This window comes from Limulus polyphemus, unplaced genomic scaffold, assembly GCF_000517525.1.
Source record: "Limulus polyphemus unplaced genomic scaffold, Limulus_polyphemus-2.1.2 Scaffold18, whole genome shotgun sequence".
NCBI classification, from domain to species: domain Eukaryota; kingdom Metazoa; phylum Arthropoda; class Merostomata; order Xiphosura; family Limulidae; genus Limulus; species Limulus polyphemus.
Genome location: NW_013665628.1, coordinates 962,840 through 985,008, shown reverse-complemented (window position 1 = coordinate 985,008; position 22,169 = coordinate 962,840). Strand labels below are relative to the sequence as shown.

Below are 22,169 nucleotides of genomic sequence, written 5' to 3'. Positions count from 1 at the left end.
ACACTTATTTTCAACAGTCGCTCTATAACAAACGCTATATCAACGAACGTCAACAATACTTCTGACTGCAGTTCAGTTACTCACCATCTACACACACATTAATCTCCCGTCACATTGTCACCCTCTTATATATACCAGGCTACCCTATATCTAGTAATCTCCCGACAATTCCCGAAGGTTCGAGAGAACGAGTCACGTGACCTCGCTGACGCAACAATAGATTATGCCTCTAGGTCATTCGTTGATTCTTTCTTTTCTTCATTAAAGTTACATATTTTGGTGAGGGAAAAGCAAATTCGCAATTAATGTGTCAGCTATTTCGTTGAACACTAAAAATAATTAATTGTGACAGGATGGTCACATATCATTCAAACACCTAAATTATTTTAGGTTATTGGTGTTCAGTAAAGAACTTTATATCAAACCCTATTGCCCCTATGGCACAGTGGTATGTCTACGGACTTACAACGTTAGAAACCGGGTTTCGGTACCCGTGGTGAGCAGAGCACAGATAGCCCATTGTGTAGCTTTGTGCTTCACTACAAACCCTATAAATTTTATTTATCTTAGTTGTATCCATGATAGTTTTATCACGGAATAATCATCTAGATACATTGTTCAAAGATAAAATGTATAAATTAAAATAGTCAAAAGGAAGGTCGTATTGGCTCCGTGCTTAGCATGATCAGAAAGAAAATCAGAGGATTCGTGGATCGCGTCCCGTTGATAAAAAATATTGCAACGCACTTTGCAGCCATAGGTGCGCTGCAAGACTGAAAGTAAAATCCCACTATTCGGTAAGACAAGTGTAGCCAAAGAGTTGGCGGTGGGTGTTGTTGACTAGCTGCTTTCCCTCTAGTATATTAATTCAAAATGATGAGGGAGTATATAGGTAAACTGCCCTTTGCATAGGTTTGCAAATTCTGCAACAAAACAGTTCAAATTACGTAGCAAAATGAAAGGTAAAGTTTTATAGACTTGTTCACAAGGTTAGATTGTTTAGGCATTGACTGGATACTGTACAGCCGATGTTAAAACTGGTGACCGGTAATTTGACTCCCCATTTAAAAAAAAAAGAAAGTATATTAAAAGTGACATATACATTAAAAAACTAAACAGTTTAGTTTAGAAATGAGTTTGTTGCATACAGTAATTAAATAACTGCACGATATACAGAACAGTGGCGTAAAGTAGTTGTAGGTTAGTATTTAAACTCTAGAACTGTAATAACTTTTAATGATCAGATAGTTCTTTTTGTAGTAATAGTAATAAGTTTAATATAAATTAAGCTTTAAGTAGTTTAAAATTGAAAAATTAATTAAATTAGTTTTAAAATCTAGTTTAAGAAAGCATTTTAATTTTAAAATGTTAAACTTACAAAAGATGGCATTATCAGTGATATGGAAGTGTTGTCACTTGTACTAGGTGAGGCCTAGCCCGTTCAAGTCTTTGAAAATTAATTTCAACTGTAAAGAAAGAAAAAAATATTTGGCACAACTGAAGAAAGTTCAGTTTGATCGGAGCGACAATAACGACAAAACGAAGCATAATTATAAAGATATGAACAAACGGCTGCAAATTTTTCTTGCTATATATAATCTAGATAACAAGACTGGTTTTATGTTTTTACGAGCAATAGCTCTTAATAATGATCTTTAATAAATATTTTTAATGTTGATATTTTAAATATATGTAACGTTTAATGTTCTTTTTTTTTTACATGTGGAATGAAATTACCTAGAACCGTTAAAACCATTTTATTCTTTGATGTAACTTGTAGATGAATGAATTGTTTGATAATGATAACAAATTACATTGAGAAAAAAAGGTTCTGGTTAAGAGCTTTAAAAGCAAGTAAGCAACACATCCACTTGCGTAATAAAAAAAACTTACAGAATATTTCGAAGAATTGACATCAGAATAACTTACAAACTGCTGAAAAACGTTAGACAAACGCTGGTGCATCCGAAAGACTTCAGGTATCATTACTATTAGCATGTAGAAAATTTTACATAAACGAGACCAGAAACAGAAAAACACTCGAATAAAATGACAAAATTCGAAGACGAAAAGTTTCCGTGCAGGTCGTAGCGCCATCGATGACAATTATTTACAACTCAATAAAACACATCAGACTTTATAAACGTTGCTGTTTTGACAAAAGAAGAAAATATTGCAAAAAAGCAAAACTAAAAGGAAGTGCAACAATTCATAGTTCGACAATTATTTTCGTGAACAGAGACAAGGCACGGAATGTTCAACTATCAAAAAGAGGGGAGACCTTTGGTGATGAATGATAGATGAACAGCGTGAACTTGAAAAAATATTGAGTTTTAATACCAAATTTTATTTATTTGAAATTATTTTGTTTATGTACCATACAAGTCATTAATATTTATACTTCCATATTTTCAACCATATTATTTGTTCTATAAGTTTTTCTATTTATTTAATAACTAAATAAACCAGTCACGTGATTTAAGCCTTCTTTTGGCGATTCTTCAAATTAGTGTATACTGCATACTAGTCATATAACGTAATGGAAATTCTTTGACATTGTTGAAAAGATATGGCTTTATCTGTCTCTTTAAACTGAATAACATGGTTCACTGTCATTTTGAAACTGTGAACAGATGAAATGCAATGTTCAGCGTCATCACATCTTGAACCTCGGATTCTTCAGTTCGTAGCCATATGCTCAGTACTACACCATACCTGGGCCACTTATTTGTATAAGGAGAGTTAGGAATACTAGTTACCATAATTGAAACATGGAATTTATGAAAGTAATATCATTACTTTTGAAAGGTTCTGATAGTGATAGGATTTCTATTCCTTGCCATTTGTTGTGTCGTTGTTCTTCGGTTGACGAGTTCTTTTAAGCTATCTGGTGAAAATAATTCAACGTCCAGTCCAGGTAAGAAAATTACTTTATTTCTTTGATAGATTGTTTAGGCAGAGTATTCATGATGAAACTTTGTAGAATGGACGGCAACTGCCTGTTGTAGAGACACAAATGTAGAGGTTTGTTTGTAATTAAGCACAAAGCTACACAATGGGCTATCTGTGCTCTGCCCACCACGGGTATCGAAACCCGGATTCTAGCGTTGTAAGTCCGCAGACATACCGCTGTGCCAGTGGGGGGCCAAGTGTAGAGGACGACGTTTCGAAAGTCTTCTGTCTTTCGTCTTTATTTCTTTCTTGAACGTTTCTACAAAGTTGAACAATTCTACTGTGCCGTAAGTTTCTGTAGGCTTATGTTATAAATGACGTTAATTAACGTAAAACAAATCAACTTGTATAAAGTAACTGCGATAGCTAACACATTGACTGGTTCACTCTCTATCTTGAAAATCAGTCTTCACACATACAACTATCTTGTATTTATAATATAGGTTTGAATGTGCTAGAGCACTTTACATCATTTACATCACTTTGCTCCTACCCCTGGAGAAATTTCTGTGGACGCTCATGAGTCATGGTTCGAGTTATTCTTAAACGTGTCTTAAATAAATTTCGATCACTTTTCTTTGAAGATCTATGACCAGTAAATTGGCACTGTTGTTGTTATTTTTAGCACAAAACTACACAATAGCCTCTCTGCGCTCTGTCCATCGCAAGGAATCGAGCCTCGGATTTCAGCGTTGTACCTCCGTAAACTCACCGTTAACCCACTTGCAGACAATTCGTGTTGGTTGTTCGGAAATATTGTTTAATAACCTAAATATAAAAAAAGTTATTAAGATAGGTTTTTGTGTGTTTTTTTCAAATGGTAACAAAAAAATCTTTGACTACTAGCGATATAATGCACGTTAAGCATAAACTAGTTAAATGTATAATTATAAGAGTATCGTTTTATATTTTTAAACAAAGAACTTTAGTCTGAATGTCTAATTTAACACAGCAGTTCATAATTTGTTCAAGAGATGGCACTATACTCGAGTCCATGAAAAATTAATACATATGATGCCAGCTCGTTCGTTTACTTCAATTAATGGGGACGATAAACATTAGATAAAAAACAAAGCCTGCACATAATAATTACAAAAGATAGCTAAAAATAAACCAAAATAAATCAAATTGCCAAAAATTATGTATTGATTTATCAAGATATTTGACTGATTTCTAAAAGTTAGTTAATTGTGTAGCTTAGAGTAATAAAAATTTATGTTTTATAAGATCAATACCGCGAAACAATGGAATATTGACCCTTAAGTTTAAGAAGCTTTTGCTTTCTTTACAGAACATTCCTTTGGTTTGAATGGATTTAATACCAAACATAAGTTTTGACTGATACAGATTTATAGGCTACGCATAAACATTTAACGATCTATGCTAGTGTTATAGCATTTTCATATTTCTTTGTTAGTACCATGAAACGAAACCTTTGAATTTGTAAATTGCTTGTCATTTGCAGATATTATTATTGTAATAAAAAATTGTAGTTATAAAGATTACGATTAAAATTAGAGTAAAATAATTTCGGCCACCATCATTATTGTTTTTTTTAACCACGATCGATAGCTATAAAACAAACGGAGAGAGCATAAACTGTATAATCCATGCATACAAGCAAACTTAGTAATAAATGTGTATTTTCAAATATTTTTGCAACAGTTATAGAAAATAAATTTATTTAACCTGGGGTAAGAAAATGGATTGTTTTAATTCTATTTGTGAAATAAATTAAATCGCAATAAATATAATTTTAATTGTTCAAATATATGGTAAATATTATAATATTTTATAATTGTTGTAAATGAAAATGTATTTAAAATGTGTTGTGAGGGAGCTGTAGAGCATGATGGACGAAATGTTTTTGAGCATTGAGACAGACAAATTAGAAATATTTGTTGTTGCACCTTGTAGGTTAAAACGTTTATCTCAATAAGATAAGTATTTTTTTCCCTATTATTAAAATTTACAATAGTTAGGTTAGTTAAATTCGTTAAGACTGAACAGTCAGGTTTTATTGCTGCAGGTACAGCTAAGCTTTAGGTAATGACATTAGGCTTAATTATACTAGTTAGTAGCTAACGTAATTAGATCGTTAAGATTAACTTATTCAGTCACTCAGTGTTTTTTTTTTAGAGAGGCAGTACTAATAGTTACAGCATACAAAATACTAAATCAGGGAGATAGGAAATGAGGGGAATGACTGGATTGACAGGAAGATAGTCTTTTCCCATTATTACTGAAGGGGAGTACGTGTGCCATAAAACGGTTTAAGCTTACAACAATGGAAGTTCCAAGCACAGAAGCAGATTGATACCCGTTAACGACAATAATAGTTCAATAAATGTAAAGTGTGGAAACGTTTTTTTAACTAATCTAAACGTATTGATGTTTGTATTTACAGATCAGATAATAATGTTTTTTAACTTGCACACATATTAAAGGTAGATTAACTCCCAGAAATGGCAAACTAACGTGTAATATGCACTAACTTTGGGGGGGGGGGTGTATGTAAAAAAAAACGATTATGTTTATATAGTTATAGAGCTGCTGATTATGGTATTTAACATTTTTCTACATAGTCTACATCCTTCTGATGAAGAATTAGCAGTTTATGGCTTGAAATAGTCGCATGGCCCCAGACCACTGTAGTATTAGCATACTTTGCATGCTGATTGTGCTTCGCATAATGCATGTTGGCTTTTGATCTCACAGATTAGAAACCCCTTTTCAAACATTCTGCGTACGGGCATGAGCTTGACGTTCGTAATTTCAGGTTAAGCTTAACTAACAATATAATGGAGTTCAGGGTTAATTTACAAGCGTTACCATCAACAACAACTCCTCGTTTTATAGATTATTTTGATAACTTAAACGTAACGACTTTCGGAATAAAAGATTAGAACATATGGCCTCCATTCTTCGAAAGAACTGCGCCGGTAGCATGACGAATAGCTGGTTCGCTATTCACTTCTGAATAAGAGTAAAATTAATTCAGATACATAATGATAAAAATGAAATCGAATAAACGGTCTACAATAGAATAAACAAACAATATTGTGATACTTATCCTAAAAATCTAGTTTTCTAATGGCTTAAGTAAAATCGATAATAATTACTGTTCACCTGCTTAATTTTAGTTCACTCCAAATAGTGGTTGTTCATGAAAACTGACATAAATAGCGCATATTATGGGTATCGTATCCCAGCTAACCTGATGAGCTTTGGTATTGAACAAAAGGTTTTATCGGCACTGGATATAGCAGTTGTAACGTGGTTGACGTAGTATAACGTTCTCCTATACTTTCACTCATAAGTTATTAGCGCCGACAGTGTAATTAGCAAGCGTGGGAGTCTCAATTTTAAAGCATACGTGGTTGAAAGTGTGAAGCGCGAATTTTTGCGTTGAGGTAGTTTCGAACCTGTATAGAAAAGAGGATTTAGGTAATTAATAGGGTAAAGAATGGATTGTTTGATTCATATTTGTGGAATAAATTAAACCGCAGTAACATTTCGTGGTATGTTACATCTATTTATAACAATATGCCACTGGTTTGAAGAGAAATTAAATACGAGTATATTGTACTAAGAATAAAACACCCTTTTCGCATTACACAAGCATCTTTTTTTTTTCATCATATATACCAATTGCATAATCACTAGACAATCGTGTACATTTTCACAGTTAGAACTGATTGATTAAGATAAAAGTAACATGACCATTTATAAAAGAAAATTTTTATTTGTTATTGGTTTACTCCGCATATCTTTTGAAAATAATGTTTTATATTTAATATTACTATGTATATATATATATATATATCATTTCAAATACCATATCAACTTAAGAATTTGTCTCGAAAACGTATTAAATATTTTCTTATGGTACTGTTATAACTCTCAGATACAATTGCATAACGGTTTACTCTGATCATTGTAAAAACACATAGGTTTATGGGTCTGAGGGAAAACCCCTTTCCCAGCCTCATCCGAAAAGTGTTGACTACTGTTGTAGTGAAGTAACGAAAGCTGTTACAAATTAATTACATTAAAACGTACAATATATAAAATACACAAATAACTAACTTTTCTTTTACAACAATATTAACATATTATAATCTTGACTATGTATTTGAACAACTTGAAATAAATGCTTTACAAAAAATACTATAATTTACATACAAAACGTTAAACCAGTGTATCATGTAATACCGATAACGCCTCTGTAGACCTTATATATATATATATTTATTCCTTGTTCTGAAATTGATCCACGAGTATGGAGTCAAAAATCTAGAAAATATGTAATATTTATATCGTATATTAATATTTATCACCTAAAAATACTTTGGTCTTTCAGTAAATCGAATTTACATATTGTGGTACCATGACCGACAACCAGCACATAACATTTCAGGCAATAATCTTGTTTGTGCAAACTACGATGAATTCTCTAAGCAACTTTGTTATAATTGTGATCTGGATATACGATTTTGATTAGATTCGCTAGGATGTTAATTTTTTTTTTACTTTCGAAATCCACATAGATAGTCGTATAGTTTCCCATTAGCATCTTTTCACAATTGACTGTAACCCCTTGAAGGTTTTTCTTTACATTTTAGAATTTGAATACGTTGTTTTTGAATGACTTATTTGGTTGATGAGCCCCCCCCCCCCCTCCAGTAGGTCTGACGAGTTGTAACGCTAGAAACCGAGTTTCAATACCCGTTGTGGGCATAGCACAGACAGCGCACTGTGTAGCTTTGTGCCTAATAAAAACAAAAACAAAAAACTTGTTATAGTAATTTGTTAGTGAATTTCACACTTACTTTATAACCTTTTACAGTATAATATGCACCATGAAAATTGCATGTGGATTAAGTGTTTGGTAAGTTCCAAAGTAATAGGAATGGTTTGTTAAATATTCTGTTAATAGTTTTCACAACCCACTGTTCATAATTCCAGCTGCTTTGTAGACTTTTCCTACAATATAACTCAAGTTTCTGGCTATTATATTGAAGTTAGAATATCTAGAAGCAAGTTTAAAAATTGCCTTCTGTGACAATCAAAACCCACTGACTTCCTGGGCCGGTAGTTTTAAGATTGACATTTAAAGGTCATAAATGATGCTGATAGAAATGGTCGTTTTGCACGTTTGATTTCTGATAGTTGTGAAATTTTCTGATGATAGATTTGTTAGTCTGGAAACAGTGATTGGCGTTGATGACAAAATATAAAATGGGGTGGTATTAATAAAGAACAAATACTTACAGATTTTGCTTCATTTCTTTGACTTTAAAATGTTTTGCTCTTATTGTTTTCTTAAAACAACATTACTTTGTTTGACAATGAAGATAAGCCATTAGTGAACCGTCAACCATACAAACACGTAATCACAGTCTTTTGATCATCATGGTCTTTTTTTCTATCTAACATACCCTCACGACCTCTGGCTCGCCTGTTCATTACTAAGAGAGAAAGTATAGTTTATTTGTTGACATACAGCTTACAGTAGACATATGTGAAATTGGTATATGATAACACATGGCTTATCAAACTAGCACAGGTAATACATGGTAACAAATGCTTATGCTTGAATTGGAACAGGTTGGTTTAGGAAACAAGCACAGGTAGTATATAGTAACACATGTTTATACTTAAACTGGAACAGGTTGGCTTAGGAAACAAGCACAGGTAGTATATAGTAACACATGTTAGTGCTTAAACTAGAACAGGTTGGTTTAGGAAACAAGCATAGGTAGTATATAGTAACACATGTTAGTGCTTAAACTAGAACAGGTTGGTTTAGGAAACAAGCATAGGTAGTATATAGTAATTCATGTTTATGCTTGAACTGGAACAGGTTGGTTTAGGAAACAAGCATAGGTAGTATATAGTAATTCATGTTTATGCTTGAACTGGAACAGGTTGGTTTAGGAAAGAAGCGCAGGCTAGGTGTTGTTTTTTCATTATTTTTTTGTTGTTGTACTCACGGACAACAAAACCTTTCAGATTTGGACAAAGGCTAATCCTGCTCTTCTACATACACTGTTTAGCCAACGATAACTAGGTCTGTCGACAATCTTTATCTTTTTTCAACGGTATCATGTTCTTTGAATTAAGAAGATGTTTTATTTTGTTACAATATATTCTAAAGATTGTTAACTGTGGTCATTTCACGCCAGAGGCTGATTTAAAGATTTCGTAATGAATTTTGCTTTTATAATTGCCAAGATCATACTCAGCTCCCTTGAATTTACCCAGAAAGTATGATTGTAGAATATAATAAGTTTTTGGCTATCAAGGGGCAGTTTTTTTCCCTAGAAACTTGTTCGTTTAGTATATTAGTGAAATCCTCGCGATTGTTATTGGTCATTTTCTTTTCATTTGGAAGTGCTTCACATTGAACAGCAATAAAGTTTGCGACATGATTTTAAATGTAGATACTTAGGTTATTTTCAAAGTATTTTCTAAATGCAGAATTCCAGTATTGTCGAAGATAAGTATAAAAATCTTCAAAGATATCCGTGCTAGTAGTTTCCAATAATTCTTCCACGTTGACTTTAAGAATCTTAACGCCTTTTTATTGACCCTCACATTCTTTTACATACTGTTCTACATCTTTAAGGATACGATTAAGGCACGGATCGTTGTAAAGCTTGCTGGTTAGGGCACTGGACTCGCAATCTGCGACTCCGGTTTCGATTCCCGTCACATAACATGTTCACCTTTTCAGCGGTGGGGCGTTATAACGTAACGTAAAGAATAGGTCAAGAGTTTATGGTATTGAATACTAGTCCTGATGAAGCAAAAATAGCGAAACGTTGGCTAAAATAAAAAGTTTTATGTTATTATCTGAAGAGTGAAGTTAATTTTCTTTTTTTAACTTTGCTTTATCTTCTATCTCAAAAGTGTAGATTTTTTTTTGAAACAAGATTAATATTGCTTGTCTTTAGACTTCACAGGGAAACCATCGATGAAACGTATATATATATATATATTTTGGATTTATGCGTTTTTACTTCTGGTTTTCAAATCACAACGGTACTTCCATGTGCTTGAAAAGTCCTAATTAAATTTTAATACAGCTTTCTACGGATATATACAGGTATTGGACAAAAAATAGAAACACTCAGTGGCGCAAGCAGACCTCATGAGTCACGTGGGGCAAGATTACTTGGAAGTCCCTAACCACTGTTGTTAACTGTTGTGTGGATCCCAAGGGGCTGGGAGGAGGGACATGTGGACTTGATCTAACTAGCAGGATGATAGTTGCGCCTATTGAAGTAGATTAACAACGTGTGGTTCAATCTTTGGCCGTTAGAGCTGCTTCAGTTTTTTATACTAGAGTATTTGCATGTTATTCTTACATTTACCAAATGAGACTTATGGGATAATCGCTATGCTGTAATAACCTTTGATATTGTTCTCCTTACAAAGCGAAGAAGTCATGCAGTTTGGGTCACTAAAGATCCTTTTATTCAGACTTCTAAGTTCTGTCTTCTTGACAATTAACGTGGCATAGAGCTTACATATATTTATATAATACAGCTTGCTTGGTTTGCTTTATTATAAGGGCAAAGCTAAGCTATGGGCTATTTGCGCTGTATCCACCTCAGATATCGAGCCCCGATTTTTAGCGTATAGGCCCTGAAGCTTATCGCTTGAGCCACTGGGGGCATATAATACAAATTACCTTTCTGGGAGGACATTTTAATAATTTAATCAATCAGCTGAGGCTATGGCCAGTTTAACATCTGGAGAAGAATGAACATATCTTACAATAGGTGTTCTTTTTTTTCCAACTCGTACACTGTTTTCTTATGAGTTTTGTCTACTCTTTATAAGATATATTTTTACATCTACATTTATTTTTTCTTAAAGTTAAGAAATAATTATCTAGCTTTATTTGAACAAAGCAAACTACTAAAAACAAGCCATTTAATTCTCTTTTAGCTGTTGCTAGATCTTTTATAGTATATACATATATTATTCTGTGACAGAACTTTTAATTTATTTTTAGTACCAAATCATACTCTATAGGTGAACATCCTGGCATAGTTGGTTACCAAAATGGCTTCAGTTAGACATAACCTCAAGACCTTTTATTTGGCAGACAGATGACGGTAATTTTGAGTAAAATCAGAAACAAAGAAGGCTCGAAGCCAGAACGTTAATAATGTTTACCAAAAAAAAGAAGCATATTCCTCCTTTCCAAAAATTAACGTTTTTGGAAAAAAAGGACAAATATGCATTAAAAGTTTTTAAATGAAGGTAGAGGTCAAGTTATTATTGTATTCAAGATGAAAGAAATGCTAAAGTTTTTTTGGCAAAATTAATAATTTCTAGTTGTTTCTAAGAGCGTCAAGTATTCTGAAATCCATCAAACAGCTGATAGGCTATTTATATCTAATTTAAAAAAAAGACGTTCTTACGTCAAGGACTACCCAAAATAAACGTGGTATAACAGGGCTGCAGTTAACGAAGGCTCTCTAAAAGACTGGAATTTGCGACGCAATTTCACCACCACCATCATTGAAGTACAACGATACTACGTACTTTCGTTTTGTTACACATTCTTTGAAGCATTACAAGTTAGGAACACTTTATCAAGAGGTTTATCTTAGCCCATTTTTAAATACTATTCACTTTTAAAGTGAAAGTTTCTTAATTTACTTCGTTAGTCGCTTACTGTTCAAAAAGTTCATCTTTTACTGTTCTCGTAGACAGCTTATTGGCGAGCTTATTTGAGTGTAGTAATCCACCATAATTACTACACTGTAACAAAGAAACTGATGTCGGTTGGACCAACATTAGCCTCAATACCAGTTAATCCTATTGGTATTATGGCTGGAAAAGCTGTAACCAAAGTGGTGAAAAGGTGTCAGTACGCTAAGGAAGAACAAAACCTTGGTAAGTATTGATAATATATATTGTAGCAGAAATGATGACAAAGAAACATCTATAATCGTATAAGCTGTTATATAGAAATATTATATTATAATAAGTCACAAAAAATAATTATTAATTTCTTCTTATTCTAAACTTTAAATGTGACATCAAATAACACCATTTGTTAAGACAAAATTTTATCTTTAATGTGTGTGTGTGTGTGTGCTTTTTGCAAGGATTAAGATAAAAACAATACCACGTCCTATTTACTTAATTTGCATGCTATGCATTTTGATATATATTATAACTATAGTTCTCGGTATAAGTAATATATGACAGATTAAAAGAAGGTTAATAAAGATTGAAAATATATAGAACATAGAATAATAACTTAGAAGTTAAACAAATAGAACAGTTCCAAGTGTTATGGTATTAAGGTTAACACAGTATTTATATTTTTCTTCTATGAACTGTGCCGCTGATGAAAACGTGTTACATGAGAATTGCATGTGACTGTCAAATTTCATTGGTGAAGCACTGTTGTAGAAAGTGAAACTTTGTGTGTAGTACTTCAGTATTCAATGTGTTATTAAATGGCTGCGTATATCTCTTGGATAACCAATAGATTCCAGCTTGTAGATGCTTTTGGTATAGTAAAATAAACACAAAAGAACAAATGTCATAAACATGAAAAACAGCTCTCAGAAAAACATGTTGTGTTGTTATTTTATAAAACTTTAAAGAACAGATGTTATAAACATGAAAAACAGCTCTCAGAAAAACATGTTGTGTTGTTATTTTATAAAACTTTAAAGAACAGATGTTATAAACATGAAAAACAGCTCTCAGAAAAACATGTTGTGTTGTTATTTTATAAAACTTTAAAGAACAGATGTTATAAACATGAAAAACAGCTCTCAGAAAAACATGTGATTTTATAAAACTGCTTATTTTGCACGTTTGTATAATGTAATTAATGAACCCTATTAGAAAACCATGCAACATGTGACACTTTAGAGCGTGAGTTTCATACCTTTAATTAAGTGCACTACAGACGTGGACTAAAACATGAATGATCCTTGGGCAGTTTTATGGGTCAAGCTTTATCTTACAACAAATCGTTAAAGAAGTATTCTCGAACACATTGCCTTTCCTAACTCTTTACATATATACTTTTTATGAGATGTTGATTTAATCACTCTGTTCTTCCTAGTCTATATTTAATAACCACTATCATTACCGAATTCAACGCGTACTTAAGACGTGACAAGCTTTTAATTGTGCACAAGATAGTGATTAAAATGTATGGTTGTTTATGTAGTGCAAAGCAATTGTTCTTATCTTGAAACTATAAAGAACAAAGAAGTAATTGAACTACGATCACGGTCTAACTTACATGAACACGTTTTTGTTAATGATTTTTTTTCGAAGTTTTTAATTCTTAGTTTCTTTATGGCGAAAAAGAAATTATGTTTTTCAAATTACTTATTATTCATGTTCAGTTGTGTAAATTGGAGCAGTTTTGTGTCGCTAGCCTCTGCTTGGTGAGGTAAACATAAACACGCACTTATGTTCGAAGGTTTTAACCCTTTTTTTTTTTTTTACTGATGTAAAAACTCCTGGTGAAGTGGCATGAGCCAAGAGTTTCTGATACTTTGCCAAACAAAGACGTCTCATGAATCCAAACCTACGACTGCATCTAAATTCCAAAATAATGTTACTCGTTCATTCATCTGATTTATCTATATGTTGGATCTGTCGTTAAACTGGACAGTGGTTATAGCAAATTTGCATTAATATAACAATGTGTCTTGTTAGTTTGTATTTTTAGCTGTAAAAAACAAAAGTAAGAAAACCATGTATGTATTTAAATGTTAAAAATATACTAATTTTGAATCTCGACTATATTTTATAATAACGTGATCACGAATAATAATGTGATCAATACCGATAAAACCTGGAGCATATGATCATGACTCAGTTAGCTAGAATTCAATGGGATATCAGCCAATACTTAGCTTAGTAGAATATAAAGAAAACACAAGTTAATTTAGGAAACTACGCAGTTCACGCTTACACCAGGTTAGAACATCTACGTTTTAATATAGTCTATTTCTGTTTCACACATGCAAACGTTGCAAGTTTCGAAAGAGCCCTAATTTTTTAACAGGTTTATAGTTTGCTAACAATAATTAAATTTGTTTGCAAAACTGACGCGTGTTTTGTGTCAATTTTTGAATTTACTTCGACTCGGTTGAACTTTTATGTTTTGTTAGCTGATGATATACTGTAAACAGTTTGGGTATCACACGTACACTATAATAATTCCCAATTTACGTTTTAATCTTTTACTATTCTTAATTGTTTTAATAAACAGCTGAACTCTAATTTTATTTGTTGATTTTGCCTTTAATGATTTTATTTCATGTTAATCTAGGAAAGAAAAACATATTTTTTACATGGAGTACCATGTTATATTACTTATTATATACATAGTAAAGTTGCATCAAATTGGGCGATTCAGAACCGATGTATCTCATGTTTGCATGTTATAAATAACATGTTGACATATTTTAAATGCATGCTGTTTCTCGTGATTTCGATATTCATTACATTCTGTTCTTCCAGCATTAATATATTTCTAATAAAACTAAAATCCTTCCTTTTTGACCAAACTGTTCTTTATCCCTAGACATCTGTGCTCTACTTATTGCTACTTCTGAAAGTTGAATCGTCTCTCCTATAGAATCTTCTCCTGTTATCCTGTTCTTTCGTGGCTCCCCTAGAACACTTAATTATAAAAGCGATATATATATTCGAGGGTAGAAAAATTTTTGGAAGATCATGCGAGTTTTACGAAGAATCTTTCAAATGAAAGAAAATTAATATTTTTTGGTGGAGATTGAGAGGAGAGAAACTCGGTTTTTTTAATGTAAAAAGTGTATAGAAAAGGAACCGACACTTAACCGTTGTAATTTTTGTAAGTCCATTAATGAAGTTGTATCGGAATAAGAAAAGAATATTCGAGAACGCTTAGAACTTGAAACAGCAAGAACAGAAATTTGAAGCATTACAAGCTAAAGCAGAAAATCAAAAACTGAAACATGTAGAAATCCACTGTAAGGTTATTGAAAACTTTTCACAGCGAAGAAATCTTTTAAATTTTGACTGAACATTGGGAGTTGTATTAAGAAGAAGAAAGGCGGAGCCAAGGAATTTGGCTGAGAGAAGAAAAAGGTTTTGGTAACAAAGAGAAGAGGATACGAAATATCAAGAAAAGGGGAAAATAAGACAATCCAAGAAGAAGAAAAATGGAAATGAATTTGGATTTACCAATAGAAGGTTCCAAATTTCCCAAAGAAATTTTGAAAAAGTTTGTTTATGGAATTAAGGAGAAAATTCTAAATCAAATACATCATCCCTGCTTTTCGAAATGATACGATAATAGAATAATATCCTATTGGACACAAGAAGAACACAAACGTATAGGAATAAAGAACAGTTAGTTAAAAAGAAAGGATTCGAGTCTTCTTGTAAATATTCATGTTGAAATGAAATCTTTTTGAATTATATTATATATATATATATAATACACATACTAGACACGTAGGGATACCCATTAATGTTTTGTTTATCAATTATGTTGTTATTCATTACTCTGTAACTGATTTTTTTGGAATTATATATATATATATATATGTATGTATATATGCTACACACGTATAGAAACCAACTAATGTTTTGTTTGTGGATTCCAGATCTTTCGGAATGTCAACTTATGTCCATTCCCGATGCTGTATACCACTTAATGAGAAATACGGTCATTCTTGCTTGTGATCTTTCTTCCAATGTGTTGAGGAAGATTCCTCCAAAATTTGCTATCAAATTCACATATATCACAGGTGGGACATTGTATTTAAAGCAGTAAAGAAAAGAACGTTGGTAACAGAGTCATTTAAATAATCATTAATACACATCGTGAGTTCCTTAATATCACTTATAAAAAGGCTAGACTTTATACTCTGACCGCTTCTATTATCAACAGAATGCAATTCACCTACCCACTTAAGTAAGTGTTTCCATCTATCTAGCTATCCATCCATATTAGTGGAAAACTTTTATCTCTGCACAATAATTTAATACTATAAACGTTTTGATTTGATTTCAGACCTCAACTTGGCAAATAACAGACTGAGTTCTCTTCCAGAAGAATTACGCGACCTCAGCAATTTGAAACGATTAGATATTTCGCAAAATGATTATATGTTATTTCCAAAGGTGGTCTTCAAACTACCGAACCTTATTTTTTTGAACGCGCAAAAAAATCACATTACAAGTAAGTAGTGATTTCAGATATCATTAATTATATTTTGCAAAGACAAAAATGTTATTGTTATTATTATACATAGTTTCCATAAATCATTAAGACTACCTTCAAACTTAAGCTTGAATAGTGCTAACTATTGAATCTAGCGTTTTTTTTAAATATTTTAACACTAATGAATGAAGTCTAACGAAACGTTTTTTATATAGAGTATTATAAATAATTATGAAACGTACAGGTGATACGCATACTGGAGTCAACGACAATGAATAATTTCATTGTACATTTGCAGTATTTGCTTTAAACAGAGCATTACGCCTTGTTTTTATGCTTCTGTGAATTTATCAACGTATGACAGCAAAATATTATTTCAAGTGTCCTGTATTAATTCCCACAATTCAGCCAAATTATTTGATGGCTGTTTGACCCTCACAGTTTCTTTAGAAGTCAATACAGAGTGTTTAAAGGAAGGCTAGATAAATATTTGAATGATGAGGGCTGGCTTTGAGTGTTTTATTTTAGTGCCTAATATGTTGATTGGAATTGTCTAGATGGACCAATAGACCCATTCTTCACCTTACGTTATATGTATATATATGCATAATATTCATATTATGACCTTGTGCAGGCCAAACCATGGTTGTAAGTGTTTTATCGGCCTCCTTTTTCTTCTAAGTATCGTTTCATCACATTTACAGCATTATTGGGATCACTATTTTTCTCCAGAGAGAATGACATAATGGTTTGTTTGTTTGTTTTTTGAATTTCGCGCAAAGCTACACGAGGGCTATCTGCGCTAGCCGTCGCTAAGTTAGCAGTGTAAGACCAGAGGGAAGGCAGCTAGTCATCACCATCCGCCGTCAACTCTTGGACTACTCTTTTACCAACGAATAGTGGGATTGACCGTCACATTATAACGCCCCCACGGCTGAAAGGGTGAGCATATTTGGTTGGACGGGGATTCGAACCCGCGACCCTCAGATTGCGAGTCGAGTGCTCTCTAACCACCTGGCCATGCCGGCCGGACATAATGGACAACGATGTGTTTGTACATGTCATCAGTCAGGGTGCCATCAATTTTGTAAAGACCCCCAACACCAATGGCTGGGATTTAGGCCAAAATTGTGTTGTTCTCTCAGCATGCTTCACTGTAGATTTTGTTCGTTTACAGTGAGACTGTTCTCGTCTCTACAATTGGATAAACTACATCTTTGAGTGTTGCCGAACAGTTTCGATTTGTATTCATTTGTAAATATCACTCTCCCCAGCTTTGCTCATTCCATTGTTTGAAATGTGATCAGCCTTTTGGTTTGATTTTCTCTACAAAGCGACGGTTTCTGAGCACCTACATATCCATTTAATCCATTTCTTGCTAGTTTGTAATTTACTGCTTTGGAGGCAACAATCACATCTGTATTTACAAGTTACAGTTAAATAATAGACCAGATATGTACTGGATTTTCGTGTATCATATAAAAGAGCAGACCCTTGTTATTTAACATCACTTTTGAAAGAGCTAAGTGTGCGCCTCAGAGGTTAGTGTTCTGGACTATGGAGCTAAGGTTCCTTGGTTCGCGTCCCATTATTGCCCCCCCTCCCCTTCGAAATACGTTCTGCACTTCGAGATTGTGGGTGCTTTCTAAAAGTGACCGTCAAATCTTACGGTTTGGTCTGTTAATAGTACAAGAATTAGTGCTAGGTGGTGTGGACAAGCTGCCTTCACTCTAGTTTATTACTTCACAGCATGTAGCTCTCGTGTAGCTTTGTGTGAAATATAACAAACAAACACTTTGAAGAGTTTGAGCTTTCTACTATGACAACGTCGTTATAAACAGTTCTTAGTTTCATGTACTCACTTCCGAGTTTCCATACAGCTCCTATTGAAAAAATGAAATCTCATCTTATATTGTCGGACATGGAGTAGCTTTCTCTAGCCAGAACTTTGGCATCTACACGTTTGTTATGTGGCACTCTGTTCTGGGAACCATGAATACATTCACCAAACGAATGCTGGGAATAGTATTATTGCCTTGTTTTTTATGGGCATTATTCTGGTTGGTTGGATAGCAGTCAATCACAGTTTAAAGTATCAACAAGTGACTGTACTCGATTGCAGCTCGTTTTCGTACAATAGAGCCATCTCCATAGTATTTGCATTTCATACCTATTTTATTCACCGTTTCCATAATTATTCCAAATACTGTACAAAAAAAAGTTACAAAATCACACTTGTTTTCGTAGAGCACATACTTTTTTTGTTTACTCGAAAACTTTGAGGCCCGACGTGGCCTGGTAATTAGGGTGCTCGACTCGCAATCTGAGGATCGCGGGTTCAGATCCCCGTCACCGAATATGTTCGTTATAATGTTACTGTCAATCCTTCTATTAGTTGATAAAAGAGTATCCCAAGAGTTGGCGATGGGTGGCGTTGACTGCCCTCTAGTCTATCACTACTAAATTAGGGACGGCTAGCGCAGATAGCCCTCGTGTAGCTTTTCGCGAAATTCAAAACAAACCAAACTCGAAAACTTTGATTTTTTAGTACTAACTCTTTGAGTCTAACCACAAAATCAACTCACTTTTATCCTAGCTGAAAGATATTTATGATCGAGTTAAAAATCAAAATGTTTTATTGCTCATTTTTCTTTTCATCATTATTGTAAATATTATTTACTTTAAATCTGTAATGGTTATTTGACCAACATCCATGGATCACTAACTATCAAATTTTTATTATGTTACTTTATTATGTTACACAATACTACAGGATTGGGTACGTTATATTAAAACGATTTGAACGTGTAAATCAGGAAGTCACTTGACAACCACAGCCGATATAAAGTCGCGATGGAAAGACATGTATCGGAACTATATGTTGACATTGTTAGGCGTTTTGCAGATAGTGTGGTCAACATTTAGATTATAGAAATGTTCTCAGATTGGAATAAAGAATTTTAAAGACGGAGATATCCCTCATAATTAATCCCACTGGAAAGCAAAGGAATATGGATCAACGTGGGTGTATAAGACCATCTATTAATAGACCTGAAACAATCGGAACCTCAACCGTAATAAACAAAGTGCATCATCTTGTAATAGGTGAAAATCCACAAACACTAAGGTGAATTGCGTAAGTCGTCTTCGTTCCCCAGACAACATTATACGTAACATAATCAGGAAAGGTCTATGTCTTGAAAGGAGGCCAATCGGGTATGGATTCATCAAGTGATGGCTCCGAGGCATATCTGCCGTCCATACCTCTAGTAGCTGAAGAATTGAATGGATATTCATGCTATTTCATACAAAGACACTTTGCGATCAGACTGTTGAAATGGGTGCTGGGAGACCATCGTCCTTGTATTCTAGATGGATTATGGAAAGCCAGCATGAATGAGCAGTGTAAGATGGACGTGACAGCCTTTTGATGGAGCTTTTTAAAATGGAAAGTGTAGGGCTATTGTCAAGTTATATGGTCGTTCGGTAGAGCATGACTGAATTTAGCAACATGGACTGTAATGATGTGGTGAGACTCCAAAATAGTTTTATATACGTTCTCAATTTTTTGTATTGACAAACACACTGATCATGAAATTTAAGTACTTCGCAATGTAGTTGATCAGAATTTTCTTAAAATTTCTTTGATCACATCTTATGAAAATTATTGACATATCCAACGGCGCATTTTGCTATGTATGAAGATTGTTAATAAATATATCTAGAAACCATTTGAATGCTTGTTTGTTTAAACGTTTGAAAGCTATATCATGGGCTATCTGTGCAGACATACCGTTGTGCCGCTGGGGGGGGGGGGGCTTATTTGAATGAAAACTATTACGGGAAACTAATGCCAAATATGAGAAGATAATAAAATATAACTTTTCTACGGCATTTCTGAGACGTCATTTTCATAGATTTATTTCAACAAAAAGGATTTTTGTGCAGTTGATGATGTCACAATTTGTATTATTCAGGTAACGCCATTCTTTAACAGCTTTTAAGAATAATTCAGTATGAAGACAATTATAAGTATAATTCGTCGACACTGACAACCATCCAAAGGAAATAAGAATCATAAGAAGTTAACTTGAACAAAAACATCAATAGCACCGTTAGTTGTTGCAACAAAATTGTGTTTGTCTGTTTTTAATTTCGCGCAAATCTAGACGAGGGCTATCTGCGCTAGCCATCCCTAATTTATCAGTGTAAGACCAGAGGGAAGGCAGCTGGTCATCACCACCCACCGCCAACTCTTGGGCTACTCTTTTACCAACGAATAGTGGGATTGACTGTCACTTTATAACGCCTCCACTGCTGAAAGGGCGAGCATGTTTGGTGGGACAGGGATTTGAACCCACGATCCTCAGATTGCGATTCGAGCACCCTAACCACTTGGCCATGCATGAGTGACAGTTAAATCTCAATGTACAATTATAGTAGCCTACGATGGCAGCGGGTGGTGTTGACCAGCTGTCCCTACTTCAAAATTAGGGGCGGCTTGTGCAGATAGCCCTTGAGTAGTCTTTGCACGAAATTCAGAAGAAGAAAAAATTCATGTGCAAACAAAAATATGTTTTCGTACATGTTTGGTAATAACTATGCTGACAAGTTAAGTATTTGCCTTGTCTGTAGAAGTGTATTTATGTGAACATTATTTGAATAAACAGGTTTAGTCGTAATTCTGTAATATTCTCTAAGCCTACAGTGAAAATGTGGCCACTTTGATAACCAACATTATTAATGCAGAACAATATTGCTATGTGTGAAAATAACAAGATTATATATTTTTTATAGGCATTGACGTTGAAAAACTGAAATCCATCCGTTCATTAAGAGAAGTGAACTTTGAAGATAACCCTCTGACAAATGTATCTCGTGAACAACTCAAATCCATGGAGTCTGTTGTGGTGACTGTTCACGTTAACCCACCCGTGGACGAAGATTCCGAGGATGATATTATGAATTTGGAGAACGTTTCGCCATCTGGTGGTGAAAACAGGCAGTAGGTTCTTTCATTTTTGAAAGAGAAACAAGATAAATGAAAATATGTTTATTTTCCTTTTATTTAAAATATTTTTATAACTATTCAACTTTACGTGCTAAACGCGTTTTAGATAATTTTCATAGCATGTCATTGTACTGCTGATTAGAGGCAAGTAACTTTAGCGTCATATATGTTGTTTTTTCTTAACATAACTGTACGGAAAAACATATCATATATGTATATATGCGAGTATTTGTTGACAGTCGGTGTATTAGAAAGGTAAAAAATGCAAATATTAATATATTTATGCTCAAATCGAGTATTTATTGGAGTGATACCTCAATGATAAAATTTAAAACAAGTCATCACGGCTTAGGTTGATACACGATATCGCAATTATTCGAATAAAATATTACAGATATAATTTATGTTCCGAATATTTAGTTGAAATTAATTAGCTACTTATAATACCACAGAATAAACGTTTTGTAACGTAATTATGAAATATTATATTTTACTGCAAAGGAATCGATTTCATTACTTAGCATAATTTATGGTGAACTAGCAACTTAAATAAAATAAAGCACCCCCCCCCCTCCCCACGGTGGTTCAGGGGGAAGTGTGAGGCCTTATAACGCTGAAATTTAGGTTTCGATACCCACGATGGGCAGAGCACACAGATAGTCCATTGTGTAGCTTTGAGCTTAACAATAAACAAACAACCATAAAACGAAAGGCAGTGAGCAGAAAATTATATGGTGCATATTAAAATACATATATATATAATGCCAACTGTATTAACTAAATTAGGAAGTTTTTTGTTTTTTTTGTATGAATTTAAATGTGTGTCCTGTTTGGTAGAACAGTTTGATGATAACAGTTTTGTATATAAGAAATGTCTCTTTGAATGAAAGTGAGAAATAAAGATATAAAAATGTCTCGTTTTGTTTATTCACAGATTTAGGAAATTAATTTTACGCACACTCATAATGTTCTCACTTATAAAACTTCTCCAAA

General features: G+C 33.4%; 1 protein-coding gene across 6 annotated transcripts; it reads left to right on the top strand.

Annotated features, from left to right (window-relative positions):
* The first annotated feature begins 4,787 nt into the window (after positions 1–4,787).
* Positions 4,788–22,091, top strand: LOC106457789 (leucine-rich repeat-containing protein 20-like). 6 transcript variants are annotated; one of them, XM_022383916.1, is made up of 5 exons: positions 4,788–4,865; positions 11,682–11,868; positions 15,606–15,749; positions 16,016–16,183; positions 20,963–22,091. In XM_022383916.1, the coding sequence occupies exons 2-5, from the start codon at positions 11,751–11,753 to the stop codon at positions 21,172–21,174; spliced, it is 642 nt and encodes a 213-aa protein (XP_022239624.1). In that variant the 5' UTR covers positions 4,788–4,865; positions 11,682–11,750; the 3' UTR covers positions 21,175–22,091. The 6 variants fall into 6 exon arrangements, with proteins under 6 accessions (XP_022239624.1, XP_022239630.1, XP_013772693.1 ...); XM_022383922.1 differs by lacking the exon at positions 4,788–4,865 and adding an exon at positions 4,888–4,998; XM_013917239.2 differs by lacking the exon at positions 4,788–4,865 and adding an exon at positions 4,907–5,301.
* Positions 22,092–22,169: the final 78 nt, after the last annotated feature.